Source organism: Excalfactoria chinensis, chromosome Z (genome assembly GCF_039878825.1).
Source record: "Excalfactoria chinensis isolate bCotChi1 chromosome Z, bCotChi1.hap2, whole genome shotgun sequence".
NCBI classification, from domain to species: Eukaryota; Metazoa; Chordata; class Aves; order Galliformes; family Phasianidae; genus Excalfactoria; species Excalfactoria chinensis.
Window position 1 is genome coordinate 74,092,771 of NC_092857.1, and position 18,478 is coordinate 74,111,248.

General features: G+C 41.2%; 1 protein-coding gene across 6 annotated transcripts in view; it reads right to left on the reverse strand.

Annotated features, from left to right (window-relative positions):
* Nucleotides 1–5,644: 5,644 nt before the first annotated feature.
* ZNF608 (zinc finger protein 608) overlaps nucleotides 5,645–18,478 on the reverse strand; it is an 88,648-nt gene continuing 75,814 nt past the window's right edge. For 4 of the 6 annotated variants that reach the window (XM_072360033.1, XM_072360034.1, XM_072360032.1 and 1 more), the window contains 6 exons: nucleotides 15,937–18,385; nucleotides 13,761–14,178; nucleotides 12,995–13,167; nucleotides 11,979–12,132; nucleotides 10,659–10,740; nucleotides 5,645–9,693 (listed from right to left, as the gene is read on the reverse strand). In XM_072360033.1, the coding sequence (XP_072216134.1) occupies nucleotides 9,687–9,693; nucleotides 10,659–10,740; nucleotides 11,979–12,132; nucleotides 12,995–13,167; nucleotides 13,761–14,178; nucleotides 15,937–18,385 (3,283 nt within the window). In that variant the 3' untranslated portion in view covers nucleotides 5,645–9,686. Of the gene's footprint in view, nucleotides 9,694–10,654; nucleotides 10,741–11,978; nucleotides 12,133–12,994; nucleotides 13,168–13,760; nucleotides 14,179–15,936; nucleotides 18,386–18,478 lie in introns of those variants that run through there. The other 2 variants (XM_072360036.1, XM_072360035.1) reach the window with 2 other exon arrangements.

Below are 18,478 nucleotides of genomic sequence, written 5' to 3' on the forward strand. Positions count from 1 at the left end.
ATACACAGGAGGGACTTTTTTTTTTTTGTCCTTGTTGTGAATGAAATTTAGATAATGAAACCATTATGTTGTTACTACTCCCAGCTTTCAAAAATAAACCTTTTTCCTTTTCTTGTGTTTTGAGCTAGCTTATTATGAAAGAGCGGAAGGATTTGTTGCTGTTTGTTGGCACCCAGAAGCATTAAAAATAATGACCATAGTTTTTCTTAAATCCAGACTCTGCTGTTCCTTGTGTCACGGTGATAAGGCAATGTTAAACCTACAGCTAAATATATAAATACTTCTAGAACAGACTAATTCAAAGTTATTCATTCTTGTGACTCCTGACAGATCTACGAGTCAAAGAGTCACTACCTAGGCTTATGTCACTTTCCCACATTATTCATGGCTTTACACTTATACGAGAAGAAATGAGAAGACAGCTGCTTCTCTGTACTTCAGCTGTGGTCCCTGGAGACATTCTGCACTGAACTTGTGCAGAGCATGGTGCAGTTTCACATACAGGGCCTGACAGAAGCCACAGTCACCCCACTGCTGTGAGTGGAAAAGATGTGGTTGCATTCACTGCTGCCTTTAGGCTGTTTTTGCCTTTTTGACTGCTTGGGACACACAAGAGGAGAGCCTGACACAACTCCATTTACAGTTCCTTTGATTAAACCACGTGTAGCCCTTCTCCTTGCACATAACATTTGAGTCTCTTGCAATTAAACTACAGACAGATGCTTCAAAGACCTATAATTTTACAAGAACTTGTAAACAGGCATAGGAGAAGCAGCCTATTAGTGGCCTTACATAGGGAAATACTAATAAGATCACTAATTAGTGAATATCTGAGAGTCCAAATAGGCAAGAAAGCCACTGAAAACTTGTCTTTACTAGCTGTACTTCTCCCAGAAATACTTGTCCTTCAAGTCTTTTTTCCTTGATGACTAGCTAGCAATTTACTCCTGATGGTGTTAGAACAGGGGAATTCAACTGTTGATTCAAGAACAGCATCCAACCTTGATGCTATCATTGGGGACTAATGGAGAGTAAACACAACAGGGGCAAACACAGTCTAGAAAGGGGTGTGGGTGTGTGAAAGGGAGATAGATGGCAAAGTGGCCCTGCACTGCTTTAAGCCGCCCTGATAAACCCCTCCCACTCTCTCCCTCCCCAGCTCCCTCCCTTAACGTGCCCCCCCCTCCCCAAACCAATGTCATGTGCTTGCTTTACACTTATCCATCATCCACTGCCACGTGGTCGCTGCCATCCAGACAGTAAAGCCTTTCATCCTGTGGCCTCTGTCCTGCCACTGGGCACCACTGGAAAGAGTCAGGTTCTGTCAGCGACTACGATAGGTAAGTAGTGTGATACTACTTTTGAAAACATGAAAAACTGCATCCTGAAGATTTCAGCTGAGATCCTCCTTATCTATGTTGCGTACTGAAGTGCTGCTTGAAAATACAACAGCCAAAATAAAAGATCTAGTGAGAGCAAAAGTATGATTTCCCATTGCAGAAATACCCTTTCCATAGAGAAAAATACTCAAGATGGATTCTTAAAATGTGTATTGGCCAATTAATGAGAAAAGATACAGGCCCTTCTTACTGATGGTTAGTAATCTAATAGTGCCATTTCGTGTGCCCCAAAAGAATATGAGAATTGATCTCCTCAACAAGAAAACAGAGAATCAAAGCTTTCAATTTACTGCCACAACTGGGAGTGCAAATGGAGAAATACACCTCTGACTTGATGGATAGTCTCCTGGCTGAAAATATTCCACTCTGCAATTATGTTCTCTTTCTCTACAGAACAGTAACTCCTGTCTTCACATGGCAGACAGAAGAGACCTGTCCTTGGTGAATAGCCATTCAAAAAATAACAGAAATCACATTCTTTTGGAGATAGGGGAATTGCATATTAGAGATGTGACAAGCATAGCTGTCTTCTATAGACTAAGTTGTCATGGCCATGCTTGGGCTTGCAGGCTACCTCATGCTTTATGCTGCTTCATCTTTTGTAAGGTGTTCGCACTCAGTAAGTTCCACCACTTGTGGGATAACAAACATTGTGTCTCTTGCTGCTGCAGACCCGTGCTACTGTAGAAATCAAACTGTTCCAAGATGGCAACTCATGACTCAGCAGCAGCATTCAAGCTTGCAGCAGCTGCCTGAGCACTCAGAACAGTCCGATTGGATATGACATACGCTCTATATTAGCTGTGGGAAGAATACTTGTATGCCAAGCAGCAGTGCTTTAATTACTAAGCAGCACTGCAATCCACAGTAAAAGTGTTTGCTAACTACACCCTTGTTTGGTTAGTGACTTTGGTAGTGCCACAGCTCTTAATTCTGCTTGGGCAATCTTGCCGGACCTGTAACTCTCCAAATCCACTTGTTTCAGTAGAGTTTAGCACTGGAGTCCTTAGGGAAGATTCTGCAGTTTTTGGTTTGGTGACTTCTATGTCAAAGTGTCCTATCCTGCATACCCACCACGACCAACCTTTTATCATTCCCTCTCTGTAAATAACTCAGATGGTCTACCTAGGTTTGCTAACAGCGATGTTGCAGGGGTTCTGTGAGCAGGGCCCAGCAATACCTGTGTCAGATCACAGCCAGCTCCAGCTGCTCTGGAAGAGACCCAGTGGTGCCAGAGCTGGGCCATGAGCATTGCTGAGTGCACTCTTGGAAAGCATGTTTAAGAAAGGAAAAACTGTCATTCAACAGCAGCTGGGAGAGAGGGGTGAGCTACATGAGAGAAGCAGCCCTGTGAGCCCTGAGGACAGAGCAGGAGGGTAGGACGTGCTCCAGACACAGAGCAGCAACTCCCTGTAGCCCATAGGCACTGTGTGGAGCACACCTCCACATCTGGACAGAGGAGCTCCTGATGCAGCAGTAGATGTGGCCTGGAGGAGGTACAGCTGTGGGTAGTAGCAGGAGTAGCCATTGGCTGGAGCTGCAGCCCGAGCAGAGCAGCCCATGGGGCAGGAGAAGGGCTGGGGGAGCAGCACCTGAAGGCTGTAACCATGCAGGAGCAGTGCTTGGAGAACTGCTGCCTGGGGAAGCTTATGTAGGATCAGATTGGGAAGGATGTCATCTATGGGAGGGACACATGTGCAGCAGGGGCAGTGGCCATGGAGAGGTGCAGGAGAGTGTCATGGGCTGACCACAGCAGCCACTGTTCCCCGTTCCTGTGTGGCATTTGTGGGGAGGTGATCAAAGAATATGGATGGGAAGATAGTAGTTCAATTTGTTTGCTTTTAGTTCTCATTGCTCTGGTCTGTTATTAGTAGGCAATAACTTACATCAGTGTATCTTATGCTTTGCCTCTTTTGCTCATGCCAGTAACTGGGGAGCGACCTCCCTGTCTTTATCCTTCAGGCTTTTTTTGCTATTTTCTCCCCCTGCCCTTCTGAGGAAAGGGAATGGGAAAATGTCATGTTGGTGCTGAGCTACCCATCAATATTAAATTTCCACAATACATAAAATGCAAAGTGGCCATCTGACATCAGTACGTCACAAGGCATCTACAGAGGCCGAGGATTTTGGCAGATTCTCTATAAAGGAAACCAGTTCATCTGAAAGTAGGAAGATCATTAAAGGGCTTAGCAGATACTTTAGGCAAAGCCTGGTATTAAATTGTTACATCCCAAAGCAGGGCATGGAAGACATATTGTGTCACTGACATTTTAATGACCTTTTCTGTCTGGAGCTCCGTTTAAAGATCACTGGCTTGATGGGGATTATCACTGCAAACACTTGAAACTGACCTGGTGACAGAGGTAGGGAAAGGTGCCGAGAAAAGGAATTACAAAAGCCTTGCTCTGGCATGCAGAAACAATAGAAAAGCACAACTGTCAGGCCATCCCTGCAGTCCATCTGGTCCTTGATCTGCTTCCTTCTGCTGTCACCCAGGAAACACAGAGACCCAAAGGAAGAAGGTAGGAAGATTTCTGAAGTGTCCAGCACAGCAGAATAAAGACTGATCAAGTAGAAACTGGTTCTGTTCAAGGAAGCTGCTCAATTTGAGCACACATGTTAAAGGTCAGCTCTTTTTAAAACTAAGTGCAAATTCTGCCCCTTTCAGTCATCCATGTTGTACGGGGGAGAGGGAAATTTTCCCTTCTTCCCTTAAGTTATTTCTAGTGTCACATGGACAAAAGTTTTATAAAAGTGAGAGAATGTAAATTGCAGCAGGTACTACTGAGGAGGTTTTCTGATCAGAAAACTCTGGGGCTATTTCTCCTGCATCTTATTTCCACTCCTCCAACTTCCATTAGGCTAATTAAGAAAATACTAACCATGGTTCGATTGAAGAACATTTCCTGCATACTCTTCTGTTAGAAACAGTCCCAAAACAAGTCTTGCAGCAGTAAACTGCACATCCTTTTTCCACCATATCTGAGGTGGGGCAGGAGCTCCTTGGGTCTGTCCTGGTCCTCTCCAGCTATGGACTGCAGTCATTTACTCTACCTGTCAAGATGTGAACTTGTGTTCAGGGTTTAAATAGGCTCTCAGAGAATCGTTGCTTCCTCAGTTCTTTTCATGAGGCGCTGCTATACTACCCAGCTTCACGAAGCAATCCTGAAGCATCATGCTGAAAACTACAAACAAGCACAGTTCCACATCAGCAAATTCAAACGATGGAAACCATGTAACTAACACACACCATTATACCACCTCGAAATACTTCACAAGGCTGCTGAAGATACTATGTAGCTATTGAAACAGAACTAGTTACCACCTCGATCTACAGCAGTTCATCTGCCTATAATAACATCTGCTTTCAAAGTCCCCAGAGCACTTCTCTACAATATTACAGTGGATAATAACAAGTTTTCTGTATGATAAATATTGTCAAGTGGCAAGTAATAATTACCTTTGCAAAATCCTTAAGTTTGCTCATTTATCAGCCTAGATAAGAGGTTTAAGAGCTGAGAACACTGTTTAGTTGGTTGCAATTACTAAGAGTCACTACAGAGATTTTAATGGCGTCCTACAGCCATCAAACTACCTTAAGATGGTTAATAAGGTGAAAACCAGTGTCCTTGAAAAGCTTTCCCCTCCCTCAGAATAAACAGACCAAACTGCTAAAAGACACTGGATAACGTCAGAAAGAATCTTCTGTGCACACTGATAGGGCAGAACAGTCTCTCAGATATCCTGGAGCTGAGCTGAAAAACACATACAGGTTATTAACACTTCTTTTGTTTTCCCATTTCTATGAAGAAGAGACTTTCTAAATCTCATGCTCTGAAGAAAGGGGTGAAGAACATAACCAAAATTACCTAGGGTTTAAATTGAAGTGGATAGCTTATGCTGCTTCCAAGAGTGAAATACAGATTCTCTTGAATGACATCCTCATACGTGTCTCAGTAAAAGTAACAAGTAGGATTTGCTCAAAAAACAAAAGAAAACAAAACAAAGCAAAACAAAAATACCTTAAGGAAAAGGCTAAAACTATGTGAACTTAGGAAATGCTGATGTAAGTAAAACCATCAAGGAAAATCATAGTTCATGGTGATTTTACAGAGCACTGATACAGAAAGCTACGTAAAAGACTAAAGCTGAAACAAATGAAGAAAACAGTTTTCTTTCCAAAGAAAAGCAAAGCTGGATCATTAAGTAATGACTGTATGCCTCCATCTCTCTCTGATTCAAAGAGTTACTCCACCAGATTGCTTCCATGGGCTTGACATTCCAGTTTTTGAGGCATGAGATAGTTTCAAAATTCCTTTTAAAACTGTGATGTGTTTTGTTAGTTATATTAAGCTCCTTGTTAATAATGATCAGCTCTGGCAACTCAGGACATCTCACGGTGTCATCTATGCTGTCTTAAAATCATTCGTTGCTATTAGAAGGAACTATAAATAAGACCTGTAGGAGGTTGGAGCAAGTCATGTTCTGTCCCCAACACTTCAGGCTGAAGAGAAACAGGATGCATTAACACAGAATAAGATGTATTTAAAAACACAGCTCAGAAAGGGAGGGTGATAAAAGGAAAGAGGCAGAGAAGCAATCAAGGGTTGAGTTCATACATCTATGTGGGTTTTTAGCCATACAAACAGCAGGAGTGAGTTTTTATGGTATTGAATGGACGAAAGCTGGAGAGCTTGTTAAGTGATCAAGTAGAGAGGAGAGTAGGAGAGGTGTGAAGGAGGGGCAAGAGAGCACGGCAAACCATTATTTAGTGTGATATTCCGAGGCAGAATGACAAGGACAGTACATTTGTTGTGATCAAACAGTGGCAAGATTGTGATGCCAGAAGGAAATTAGTACTAGATTTCTTGCATGATTCTTTCACTCTCCCTGATTACAGCCAGGCTGGGGAACTGGAAAAAGGCACTTCTGAAGCTCTTTTTTACGCTAGTTTTTGTACTATCAGCAGTACCTGGTGCATTCTAGTATGGATGCGTGTCTTCTCTCATCTCACATCTACTGAAGGCACATGCACTGCCAGCATTTGTCACAGACTTATGAGTCAATGATTACATCCAAGCAACACACCCTTCAGAAGCAAGGGATGGAGGAAACAGCACAAACTTAGCTCTGTGAGTTCTTAGGTGTCCCCTGAGGCCGCATACAAAACTGGAAATATGTTTCTCTTGTGCCCCATTTTCAACAGCCTAGGCAGGTCAACCATCCAATTGTCTTTTAGATCTCCTTCCCATTTCAGCCTTTAGAATTGCAAGACTGATCAAGAGCAATCACAGAACAAAACAACCTACCGCCTCTCGTTTCACATCTGTTTTTTCCCAGTGCATGTATCACGGGCAATAGCTCCCTGGCTGGGGCTTTTGGGTTGGTGTGGTGGGCTCCCACTGACGAGACGCTTCATTCCTCTAGCTGCATGGCATGAACAGATTAGAAACTCAGAGAAGTAAGTGTAATATCAAGGCCCTATTTCACCTCTAAGACATGTCTAGCAACATTCTGATGAAAGACAGAGTAGGTTCATTGATAGTAGCTGCTATAAGTGCAGAGTAGTAGGGCTGTTAGTTGCAAGTCACAAGGAGTGCAAGCCCTGCCTATGGACAACAAGGTACAGGTACATCTGCACCACACTGCTTCAGATGCTCCTTGCCACCTCTCAGCTCCTGCAGCCCTTAGTTCCCAGGTTTGTAAACTGCCTTTCTCATACTAGTGCTTCATTCTGCTCATTGTTTGGATATACAGGGATTAAATGATTACAGCAGTTGTATGTCAAGCTTGGACACACAGCTGATTAGCTTCTGGCTTTTAGGAGTACTGAACCAGTTGCATAGCCTTTAAGGAAGTGGCAAGTATTACATCAGAGGGAAAGTTATGAAGATAGAGGGAAAAGAATAACCATGACAACTTATGACAATGCCCAAAAGCCTCTCTTACAGATTTTAAGGATATAATAAAGCTATAACATTAAATACTATTTTAGCTGCTGCTTACTCTGTATCAATCAGAGTCATTCATTCCAGTTACCTACAACACGATATTAAACCACACTAAATCAACATCACAGACTGTGGGAATTTGTGAGATCTGTTTTGCTGCAGAAGCATTAGCAGTCTAGACGGAAAAGAAATCAATGGCATATCTCAATACAAAAGCCATCTAAGCTTTTAATATAGAAGTAATAAGGCACTTATTTTTCAGGAGTTCTGTATTCACAATATCCCCATCTCCAAAAAAAGCACCCTTTTCTGCCCATTTCTGATGAAGCTAACTTGTGGTATGTCAGCACTGTGAGCCTTATGAGCGTGTTCAGAACAAGATGCAAATAAGCCACAGACGAATAACGTGTGTTAAAAATCAACAAGCCTTACTACTAGTCACTAAGGGAACTGATTTTACACCTATAAAAATAAAACAATTATAGCAATATGAATGGCAGATTCATCACAGCAATATAAAAACTCCAAGTGTGCTTGTCTGCTGAGGACCTTCAATTCATCCTTCTGTATTAAGTATTCACAAGGCAGGAGAAAAGGAACTGACTTCACAAACAAGTTCTAACTTCCATTAATTCACCCTGCCAAAAAACAAAACAAAACAAAACCCAAAACAATATTAAACATTAAAAAAGTAGTTTCAACAGGTGAAACAACTGGGATATGTAAGAAAGGATAGAATTTAAAGCCTCAAAAACCTGACCAGTAAATCTGACTTTTTTTCAAGTTACAATTAGTGTCTTCATATTCCTGTGTACTGTGTTTAGTGCAATACAACAAAATAGGCGATACGGCCACAAAATACATTTATTTTGTGGCAATACAGGTACCAATGGTTAAGCACAGCAATGGGCTTTTTACGCTACATGTTCTCCATTTTTTTTGCGCACTTGCTTATTTTGGAGGGCAATTCAGACAGCACACAAAAATCACCGGTGTTTTACAGTAACACAGCTGTGCTAAAAAAAAAAAGGCAAACCTGTAGTGCCTTTTCAAGTACCACAAATGCCACCTGAGTCTACCATGGGCCTCTTCCAAGCCTGCTGGGATCAACAGAAAGAGGTCTGCTGCTTGGGTCCCACACTGTCCCTGGGAGAAGACAGAGCTGCAGGCACACTGGTAACTGAGTCCCAGGGAATGCTTCTGAGACACAGACTAGGAGTGGTGTGGCAACTTCGGGCTCTGCTACCTATGCCTACAACACATGTTATTTTGAAGTGGCCCATAGACACCAAGAAAGTACAAAAACAACTTTTTTTCTTTATTCTGATTGCCAAATTATTTAAGGCAGGTATAAAAATGAAAGCATTCAATATACATTTTACATAAAATAAACTAGATTACAGCATAAAACAAGTAACCAGGCAATGGCATTAAAGTCTCTCTTCTAAAACTGGATAATTGTAAACATTAAAAAAAAGACTGCAGGACTATTCAAGTAATAGAACAATCACAGATGTCTTCTGTTATGCAGGCTATTGGTTATCTGCCATTCAAGATTATCAAAAAAGACATTTCATTATTCACAGATGCTCATTATTTTCCATTTAAAAATTTTACATTATGTACAACACAGTTTTTGTGGTACTAAGATCCCCATGCCTTCCAAAGGTATATTTTTCACAATACACAATTACAATGAAACAGCGAATACAGGAACATTTTACACTGATGCATCTTAATAGAAGCCACCAAATAGACATCTACATTGTACCAAAGTGTCATCACAGTTAGCCTCTCTGAGAGCTTGTGGGAAATATCAGAAGGGTACGCAAGGTTCAGGCACACTGATACATAACATTATTTATTTACAATTTGAAAGAAAAAAAAAAAAAAAAAGAAAGAAAGAAAAAGAAAAAAAAAGAGAAAGGAAAGAAAAGAAAAAGGAAACAGAAAGAAGAAGAGAAAAGAAACAAACAACCTTTTGTGGTTAACACTTTCTAAACATGACAAATACATTTCTCCTTCTACTATGTGGTTTGCAACTTAGCAGCAGACCCTGTGTGTGAGCCTGGTTATTGATACAAAAAAAGTAAAGAATATATATATATTTTTATATATATATGTATATATATATACGCATATATATATATAAAAACAGAAGTCTAATTACAGCAACATTTGTTACTCTGTGATAAAATCTGCAATTTACAAAAATGAAATGACTGGTTTTTGCCTGCCATTAAGGCATTTCAAATTAACACCATGGAACTGATGTCTGTAATAAAGCGCTTCCTCATGTGATCCAGTCACATGACAATGTACATCTCCAAACTCATCATTCTCTGAAAAGAGAAAGAAGAACGTTTTAGTATGTGGTGTTCTTTTTTCCCTAACGTTTTCTGCACCTTGGATACACCGAGAAATGAAATCTGCACAGCACTCTCAAACCCAAGCAGGAAAGACATCCAAACCTCGTCCTCTTCCTTCCCCTGCCAGGAACATACCAGCAGGTAACAAGCATCAACATTTATCTTTTCTGTTTTGAAACCCTAGCGTGCATCAGATCTTTCTGACCTAGCAACCTTTCTTATTCAAATAATTCCAGCTGAGAGCTTTGCATGCCCATTTGTTTTCAGAGTCAGCTCTCGGAAAGACAACCTTAACCACAGAACTTTAGAATACTATGACTAATAAATTAAACTCGAAGACTTAACAGGGCAGCAAGAAGAGAGGCCCTGCTGTTTGTAGTGCTTTGTGTTTTTCAGCTGAAATGGGATCATTACTGCACAGAAAAGTCTCTTCCCTCTTGAAAAGTAAGGACAACACTTGGGAGAATAAACTCTGCTGAAAACCCAGTAAAACCCGAGAGGCAAAACTCTCTGATAGTAAAATCAGCAAACCAGGCGACTTGCAGATAAGATAAGCTCTGAATTTTTCCTCATGGGACACAGATGTAACTGAACATGAAGTTTAAATCCCCTTTTTAAAATAAATTAACAAATAAAAGTGGATTTTAACTCATGATTTCAGAACTGCTTACTTTATCTTAATAATACCAACACTCAGAATTAATGGAAAATCTCAGAAGGAAGACTACTTGTTCCGTGTTCATCAACTACCTTATAAAAACAGGACAAAATGTGATCTTAATGAGAATAAAACTATGATTGTCCCGGAGTTCCAGTCTTTCTTCCTCCTTAACAACTGTGTCATACAAGGAAGTATAGACCGTCAGGTTACAAAACCTATTATTTGCTTTCTCCTCTCTGTATTAAGATATGTAACTTAAGATTTACTGGCTATTTACCTTCTTTGTGCAGGAAACATACCAGATGCAGATGCCTGCGCAGCCACCTGCTGAGTGGCAACAAGGGCAGCAGAGGTCAATCCTGAGGGAAAGAAGAAATGAAGGAATGTTGATGTACTTCTGTTTTTAATAGGACTTTGTGAGAAAAGGTAGGAAGTATTGCTAAGGCAAACAAACAAAAAAGCACCATTAGGAAATGGTGGAGTGTCAATATTACGCAAACAGCAAATGTTTCAGGCAACGTTATTAAGGAAGCCTGCCCAGTTTTATCTATGTGCCTTCTTATAAGTATACTGAATTCTCTTTGACAGATATTTTGCAAGAAAATACAACATTCCTACTGACTGTATTCCTTTTCAAGTACTGCACTGCATGCTGCTAAATGGTTTGTATGAATTCCTAAACAGGAAGCTCAGTAGAAGTAATAGGTACCAGGAAACAACAAGAACCAAAAGTCACCGTGAATTACTGACACGACATGCCAGCTGCTCAGAATACAATGCCTTCATAATGACTTATCATTTTACAGTTTTCCTACTGAACAAGCATAATGCATCCCACAGGCGTATGGTATCATTGAATCAAACCGAGACATGTCAAGACTTTTACAAAGGAAAAATAGCTGCTGAGGCACCAAGTGAACATAATGAATTAATGTCATTTTAGCCAGCAATTGTGATAGCATGTACTTTGCTGCATGGGAGGAAACCTCCTTTTAATTCAGCTAGAATCCAGACTTAGTGAAAAACGGTCAGAGACTGGGATAAAACCTAGGGAGAATGAATCATGTCTCACTGTGCTGCTTTTCCCTGATTGCAGCTCTGTGTGCTGCATTTGACAAAACACAAAGAGTTCTCTTTCAGACACTGGAATTATAACAAGCTCAAACCCTTGTGACTACAATGCCTTGTACATAAAATATGCTCATTATAAAAAGCTTTTGTCTTTGCTATACTTCTTCCGTTGCTTACACAATCCTAATTATACAAAATGGAGGTTGTTTGTTTTTCAGTGCCTTTCATCCAGTTAGCGTCAGTTTGCAACAGGAATCAAAACATTCACATGAATGACAGCCTCACTGGTACATCTTTAATGATATTCTAAATAGCAGTTTTGGTAACAAAACCTGATTTATCTCTTGGGTAGGAGTCTATTTATTTATTTTTAGTCCTTGTGAGTTTCCATGACTTCTTCCTAAAATCATTTCTGATTTAACAAGGGGATCTCTATTCAAAATGCTTCACGTAGGCGTGACTTGCAATGTCAAAGCAACAACTTCACGAGGCAAGCTAATCCTATCACCCTAAACCTTCTGCTCACCTTGAAATGGGTCATATTGTCCAGGTATAAGTGGGTAACCCATTCCAACGTGTGTATGGTGGTGTGTGTGGAGATGCCGCTGGCTGAAAGGTGAGTGACGATCTCGTTCCCTTTCTGCTTCCCGTTCACGCTCAGCTGCCGATTTTTCCACGGGCTGGCAATAAAAGGTGGAAGAAAACTGATGTCAGATTAATTTTTTTTTTTTTTTTTTTTTTTTTTTTTTTTTTTAGAAAAGGAAATCAAGAGAACTCTCACCAATATTAAATGCCAAGGACCTTTTGCATTCAAATGCAAAAAAGCTAGTAATCTAATGGATTATTGAACTTGATTCTAATATAAAGCCGGTATAACTGCCCAATAGAAGAATTCAACAAGCAGAAATTTTGGCACAACACGCTGTAGCATGAAGCCACCATATTGACTTCCAGTTTTATGTACCCTTAAACTTGGCTGACTTGGCAATGCCTCAACAACCTATTTAAGCTGGTGAGACTTCTCAGTCCTCTCTATACATTCTAGGGATCAAACCTGTCTGAATACCTAAAAAGCCCTTTTGAAAACAGAATGAAAGTCAGTGACTTGTTCACAATTAAAACGAGCACCAACTTGTTAAGAGTTTGTGTCAACATCAGAAATCTTCAGAAATGAGGACTAGTCTGGAGGACATGGCTTCATGGTAAATACAAGCAGGGGATATTACTAAATCCCATAGCGCAACTTCCCATTTCATATTCTGTTTCTAAACAGAAGCTTCCATCATAACTGTGCACCAGGAGATATCTCTGCATCCAGTCCATCTATTTAAGTTAGGAAGGCTCTGAACACAAGAACCCTGTTATATGTGTCACTTCTAATTTACGCCAGGGAAACATCGTGACTTGAAACTGATTTTAAGCAATACTACAAAGAAGCACTATGTATTCAACGCCTGGTGCTAGGTCGTATGCTTCCCAAAATGATGCTCTTTACACATCTCCAAATGTAGCACTCTGAAGTAACAACAGATGAAGCCTTACAACGGGAGACTTGCTGCGATACTGGCTGGCATGCTGCTGGAGCAAATCCAGTGCTTTGGACTCAGTGGTTGATTTCGTATTGATGCTTGGGCTGGTATTGACTTTCTCCGCCTCTTCTCTCCCTGACATCTTCCCATAAACTGGGTAATGAAATCCTGGAGAGAGATATGCCCCTGCAGGTAAACAAGGAATACAACATTGGGTTTTTTGTTGCCCTGATGTAGCAGAAGGGGATGCCAGGACAAAGGGTAACATCAAGATCAGATTATGTGGCTACCAGACAGCAGCTCTGCTCTTTTGTTTTGTTTTGTTTTTAAATATCTACTTTATCCCAATGGCAAATTATGGAAAGGAGATTATAAAAAGGGTTGAGCAGATAGCCATTTCATACATTTATGGGTCCTCTTTAAGTGAAAGAAGTAGTGACTATAATGGTTTTGACAGTAAATGCTTAGACTATTTTTATAGGCAATAAGGCTATATATCCATCAGTCTAACAGCAAAAGCAGACAGCCAAGGGTTGAGGAAACTCTGGCTGGAAACTGTGACAGTTCAAAAAAGGAACATTTTGTGTTAGATCAGTATAATCTATTGAACTATTCACAAGTGGAAGCGCAAACAATACAAATGTCACCCACGGAGCTTCTAATTTACTCTTCCTACTAATATTAATACAAATAATACAGAAATACTAAAATTCAAGCTTTGCTACACTTCAAATGTGCAAATCTTAACTAGCGCACAAGGGAAATTTCAGAATACATACCAGGATAGCTGTGCATTAGGACAGGAGAGACTGCTCGATAGGCTGGATGGTTGGGATCATACATCTGTGGATAAGGATAAGCATGCAAGTACTGGATATATGACTGATGCTGACTCATTGGTGAGGAAACTGCTACTCTAGCACCCCGAGAGTCCTTCCAATTTACAGGAGTCTTTCGATCATCGTTTTTTATCTTGCTCTCATCCACTGATTGGGACTCAGAACGCTTGACCTCTTTAGGCTCCTCTTTAATGCTTGCTAATGAGACAGGAAGGTTAGGCAGGGAACTTTCCTTGTTAGGTGTTTTTCTAGGGCTGTCTTCTTTTAACTTTTTATCCCGATCAAGTTCTTCTGATTTTTGCTGATCAAGGTATTTAGGCTGATAGACATAATGATGCCATGTTCGTGTATCTGGATCCTAATATGGAGGAGAAGAAAATTTTTGTTCTGAACTTGTAGGTTGAAATAAAATCATTATTGATATTCCTCACATTTCATTTAATGCACTTTTAACAGCTAGTTTAATAACATATCCATATTACACAGAGATTTGCTTGCTACAGAGTGCCTTGCGCTCAGAGTCGAACCAATATTCCCATGAAAGACTAAAAGGCTATTATCAAAATTTAATTCAATTGCTTCATCTCATATCCTTCTTCATGCCTTTAACTAGTTTAATCATGAAATACATCCGCATTGTATCAAAGTTCTGAGACCACACTATTCATAAAACACTTTAATTAAAGCCCACAGAGATATTTTCCCAGTAGAGAGCAAAGAATATCTGTGAACCACAAAATTAAAGCTGTCTAACGATATGTCAGAGCATTTAGACTATGGAACAATGAATGTGAAAAACGGACCTAGCTGAAAAGGTGCTTATGCTGTCTGATATTACAAACATTCATAAATCAGTGGAGGTTGGACATTTCAGCAGGCTTCTCCAGGTTGGCAGTCTTGTTTCAGGTTTGTAAAATTACACATGGATAAGCATTCACAGTGTCAACACAACAAGATTTAGGGTACATGTACAGGGCATCACAAATGCATCTTTTGCTCAATATATTACATAAAACAGTTTATAAACACTTTATAGAATTAAAAAGGTGACTTATTACCAAACTACATTAAATCAGTACTGAACAATAATAGCAAGACTGTTTGCTAAGTGCAAACACTGCTCTAGCAGATACATACTTGCGGCACATGCAATGGAAACATAAGCACAGAATTAAACTCTCAGACTGTCTGGTTCAAAAACTCATTTGAATCAGCAGAAATCTTCTACTCAGGCCTGTGCCATCCCAGTTCCTTTAGAGCTCTCCAACTCCCATTCACCTGACCCCACTGTATCTTGAAAGACAGACTGCCAGGGTGAAGTTTGGGATGTATCGTACTCCAGAACATGAAAGTGTTAAGTACTGAGGCTCCAGTTCAGAGCACACAGCCAGTAAGATTGCCTGGAATGAAGGAAATTTGACATCTAGGAAGGTCAGCGTGAGCCACTGGATGAAATTCTGGTTCCACTGAAGTCAACAGCAAAACTATCACTGACTTCAATGGAGAAAGGATTTCATCCATTGTGTGGGTCCATAGGGGTTTGAGGTTGGTTGAGGAGAGAAGGGGAACTAAACTGTTTCAAAAAGGTCACCTTGGGTTAAGATAACTAGCTGAGCTTCAAGCCAACTCTTCAAAGAACCAGCTCACCCATCTTTTGTAAATGCCAACTGTTATTTGACAAAAAAAAAAAAAAAAAAAAAAAAAAAAAAAAAGAAACACTTCAAACCATGTTTCATATCTACTTCAAGTCCTCTCACAATGGAAGCTGCTTACATTGCTTCAAATGTCTCATGTCTGAACTAAGCAAACTGCTTGGCTTTTACATCTAAAAGAGTAACCTAATCATTTGCATTCGTGCATGTAATTTAAAATAGTCTGTTCAAGTCTTAAGTCTGCATCCTGTCACCACCTTGCTAGATCTTTCTTTCTCTTTTCAAGCAGCTCAACTGAAAGGTCTATAGGTCTATTCACAGACCACAGTACTATCCAGCATGAAAAAAGGATGGCGGAGCTTGCTTGACTGCAAAGGCAGAAGAACATAGCAAAATCAGAGATAAAATCTCACACATTTTAAGGACAAACCAAGACCTTCTTGTTCCATTTCCTGTGATCTCACCTGTTTAAATCTTGTAGTTGGATCTACCCCTGTTTGCTTCATGGAGTCCATGACAGATTTCATCTCCACAGCCTCCTTTATGAGCTGATGGTTTTCCATCTGTTTGGCTTTGAAACTGTCAGACTGAAGCTGCTGCTGGTGATTGGAAAGGATCTGTGATTTGCTCGTCTCCTCACCTTTGCTGGGGACCAAAGACCCTATTTTAGTGTTATTTTTGCTTGACTCTGGAGTTGAAGGAGCCTTTGAAATAGTTGCAGACGGAACGTTTTTCTGCTTGTCATCCTTTCCAGTCTCCTTCAAGGGAGGTTCATTCTTCCTTTCACAGTCCCTCCCAGTCTGTACCAATTTCTGTTCTGCTAGCCGCTGGTCCTCGTAATATTTTTCGTACTGCTGTCTGTAAGCAGGATTAGAGGCCATTAAGGACTTCTGGTCCATATAGAGCCCATAAGCATACTGTCCATAATAAAGTGACTGAGCAAGTGCAGGGTGTCTTTGCGTTATTACTGACTGATGTTGCGGCTGCAAATTAGAGGAACCGCTTTCATTTTTCTTGGCATCTGACGGTTCTGCCTTCTCTTTCTTTTCAGCCTCTTCATCTGCCTCTTTTTTGATCTTCATTCCCTGTGGGGTACTGCAGCTTCCAGCTGCCGGGGCACTGACCTGTCCAGACTGCATGTAACTTGGAGAATAATAAGGATCGTAGCCATGGTAATAGGGAGAATGGGACTCTTTTGCTTGTGCCGACTGTGACGTGGTTGAAGAATGTACTTTCACAACACTGTCCTTATTAGAAATAATATCCGAAGGAGAGCTGGCCTTTGACCTCATGCCCTCTGACCGGCTGTCAGAGCCACCGTCATCAGCTGCATCGGAAATATCAGAGTAAGCAGGGCTGTTGGTTTTGGCAGCAGCGCTATCCGCACCATTTTGTGTCAACACATGCAGTGGTGCCATTGAAGATTGTCCATTCACCAAAGTGCTGCATTCCATCCTGGAGGCACTCCCTATAGAAGGGCTGGGCGCATTGTCTGTGAATGTGTAAACCTTATCTGCTTCAGCCTTAATACTTGCCATCCTGCTCTCTTGAGACTCAGAAAGTCCATTAGCTAGCACTTCATTCTTGTTGAGATGGTCCTTTAAAAAATGTCCAGATAAATCTTTCCCAGACCCTTTTGAATCCTCTAGCTTTCCCAGCTTGGAATCCATCTTAGGGCTTCCACTCTCTTTGCTTTCTTTGTCCTTTAGCTTTCGCTTCTCCCTTTTCTTTTTGTCTTTGAGTGATGTGAGAGCTGGGTTTACAGTGCTTGGCTCTCCCATAATTGTGGGCTTTGGTTGAATAGGTTTTAGCGGAGGGCTCTTTGGTGTCGCCTGAACAACAGTAGTTGTTAGAGAGGGCAGTCCTGGTATTGTCCCTGTAGTGCTGGTTGTAAAGGCTGTAGAAGGTATAGCTATTAACTGGGGAGGAGCCGGTGCTGGCGTTGGGGCAATGGGCCGGGCTGTTTTCAGTTTGGAAATGTTTTTATCCACCTTGCAATTATTAGCTTTCTTGCCTTTATCACTCACACTCTTCTTGTCTATTAACCCTTCAGCTTCCAGTTTTGGCATTTCAGTTTGCAAATTGCCATCTGTTACAGAGCAATTATCCAGTGTGGCTGACATGTTAGAAATCACAGGAAGGCTGTTCAGTTCACTGTTCAGGCCTTTCTTTTTGCCCGAATTCTTGCCAGTTTTGGAACTGATAACTGAACTGGTGCCATTGCTGGTCGGTTCCCTTTTTCCCTTAGGGGTCCCTGGGGTAGTAACAGAGGAAGGAGATGTTGGTGCTTTTAGTGGATCAAAGCCTGGCAAATTTGTGCTTGGTTCACTGCATTCATGTGCCGCGTTACTCAATGGTTCCTCACAGTCTGAAATTTTGTCTTCACTGTCAGGCTCAAACTCCAGTTTGTTTTCTGGGTCTAAATGTGCATGAGCCTGATGGTATCGTAGTCCATTAATGTGCTTGTACTTTTTGTTGCAGTTGGGGTGAGGACAGTCAATCAGCACCGGAGAAGAGCAGCCTTGGTCCAAAAAAGTAGTCTCTGGCTTCCCCTGCGGGGTGGTTGGAGTGCTTCTGGAGTTCGTACGAACACGTTTGCCACACTTACTGTCCTCTGAACTGGAGTTCAAGTCTAGCTCCATAGGAGGCTTAGTTTTTCTCTTGTTTGTAGATGAGGGGCTGGCTTTGACTTCATCCATGGAGCAATTTGGGGGTGTCCTGCGCCCACTTGAGTTAAGGCTGCCCCTCCTTCCCTTTCCATTAGCACCACCCCGATTCTTATTCTGAAGCCCTCTAGACTCAGTGAAACTTGTATCATTTCCAGGTATAGCCACAGCTGCAGCGGACCTTGCCCGCTTCCCCCTGCCCCTTCCTCCTCGCATTTCCAGGTCACTCGTTGGAGATTCACAAAACCTAAACACAAACAAGAGCAGATGTCATCACAAGGAGCTGTGAACCGAAGAGATGTGCTAAAATAACACTGCTTCTCATAGCAGAACCTTCATG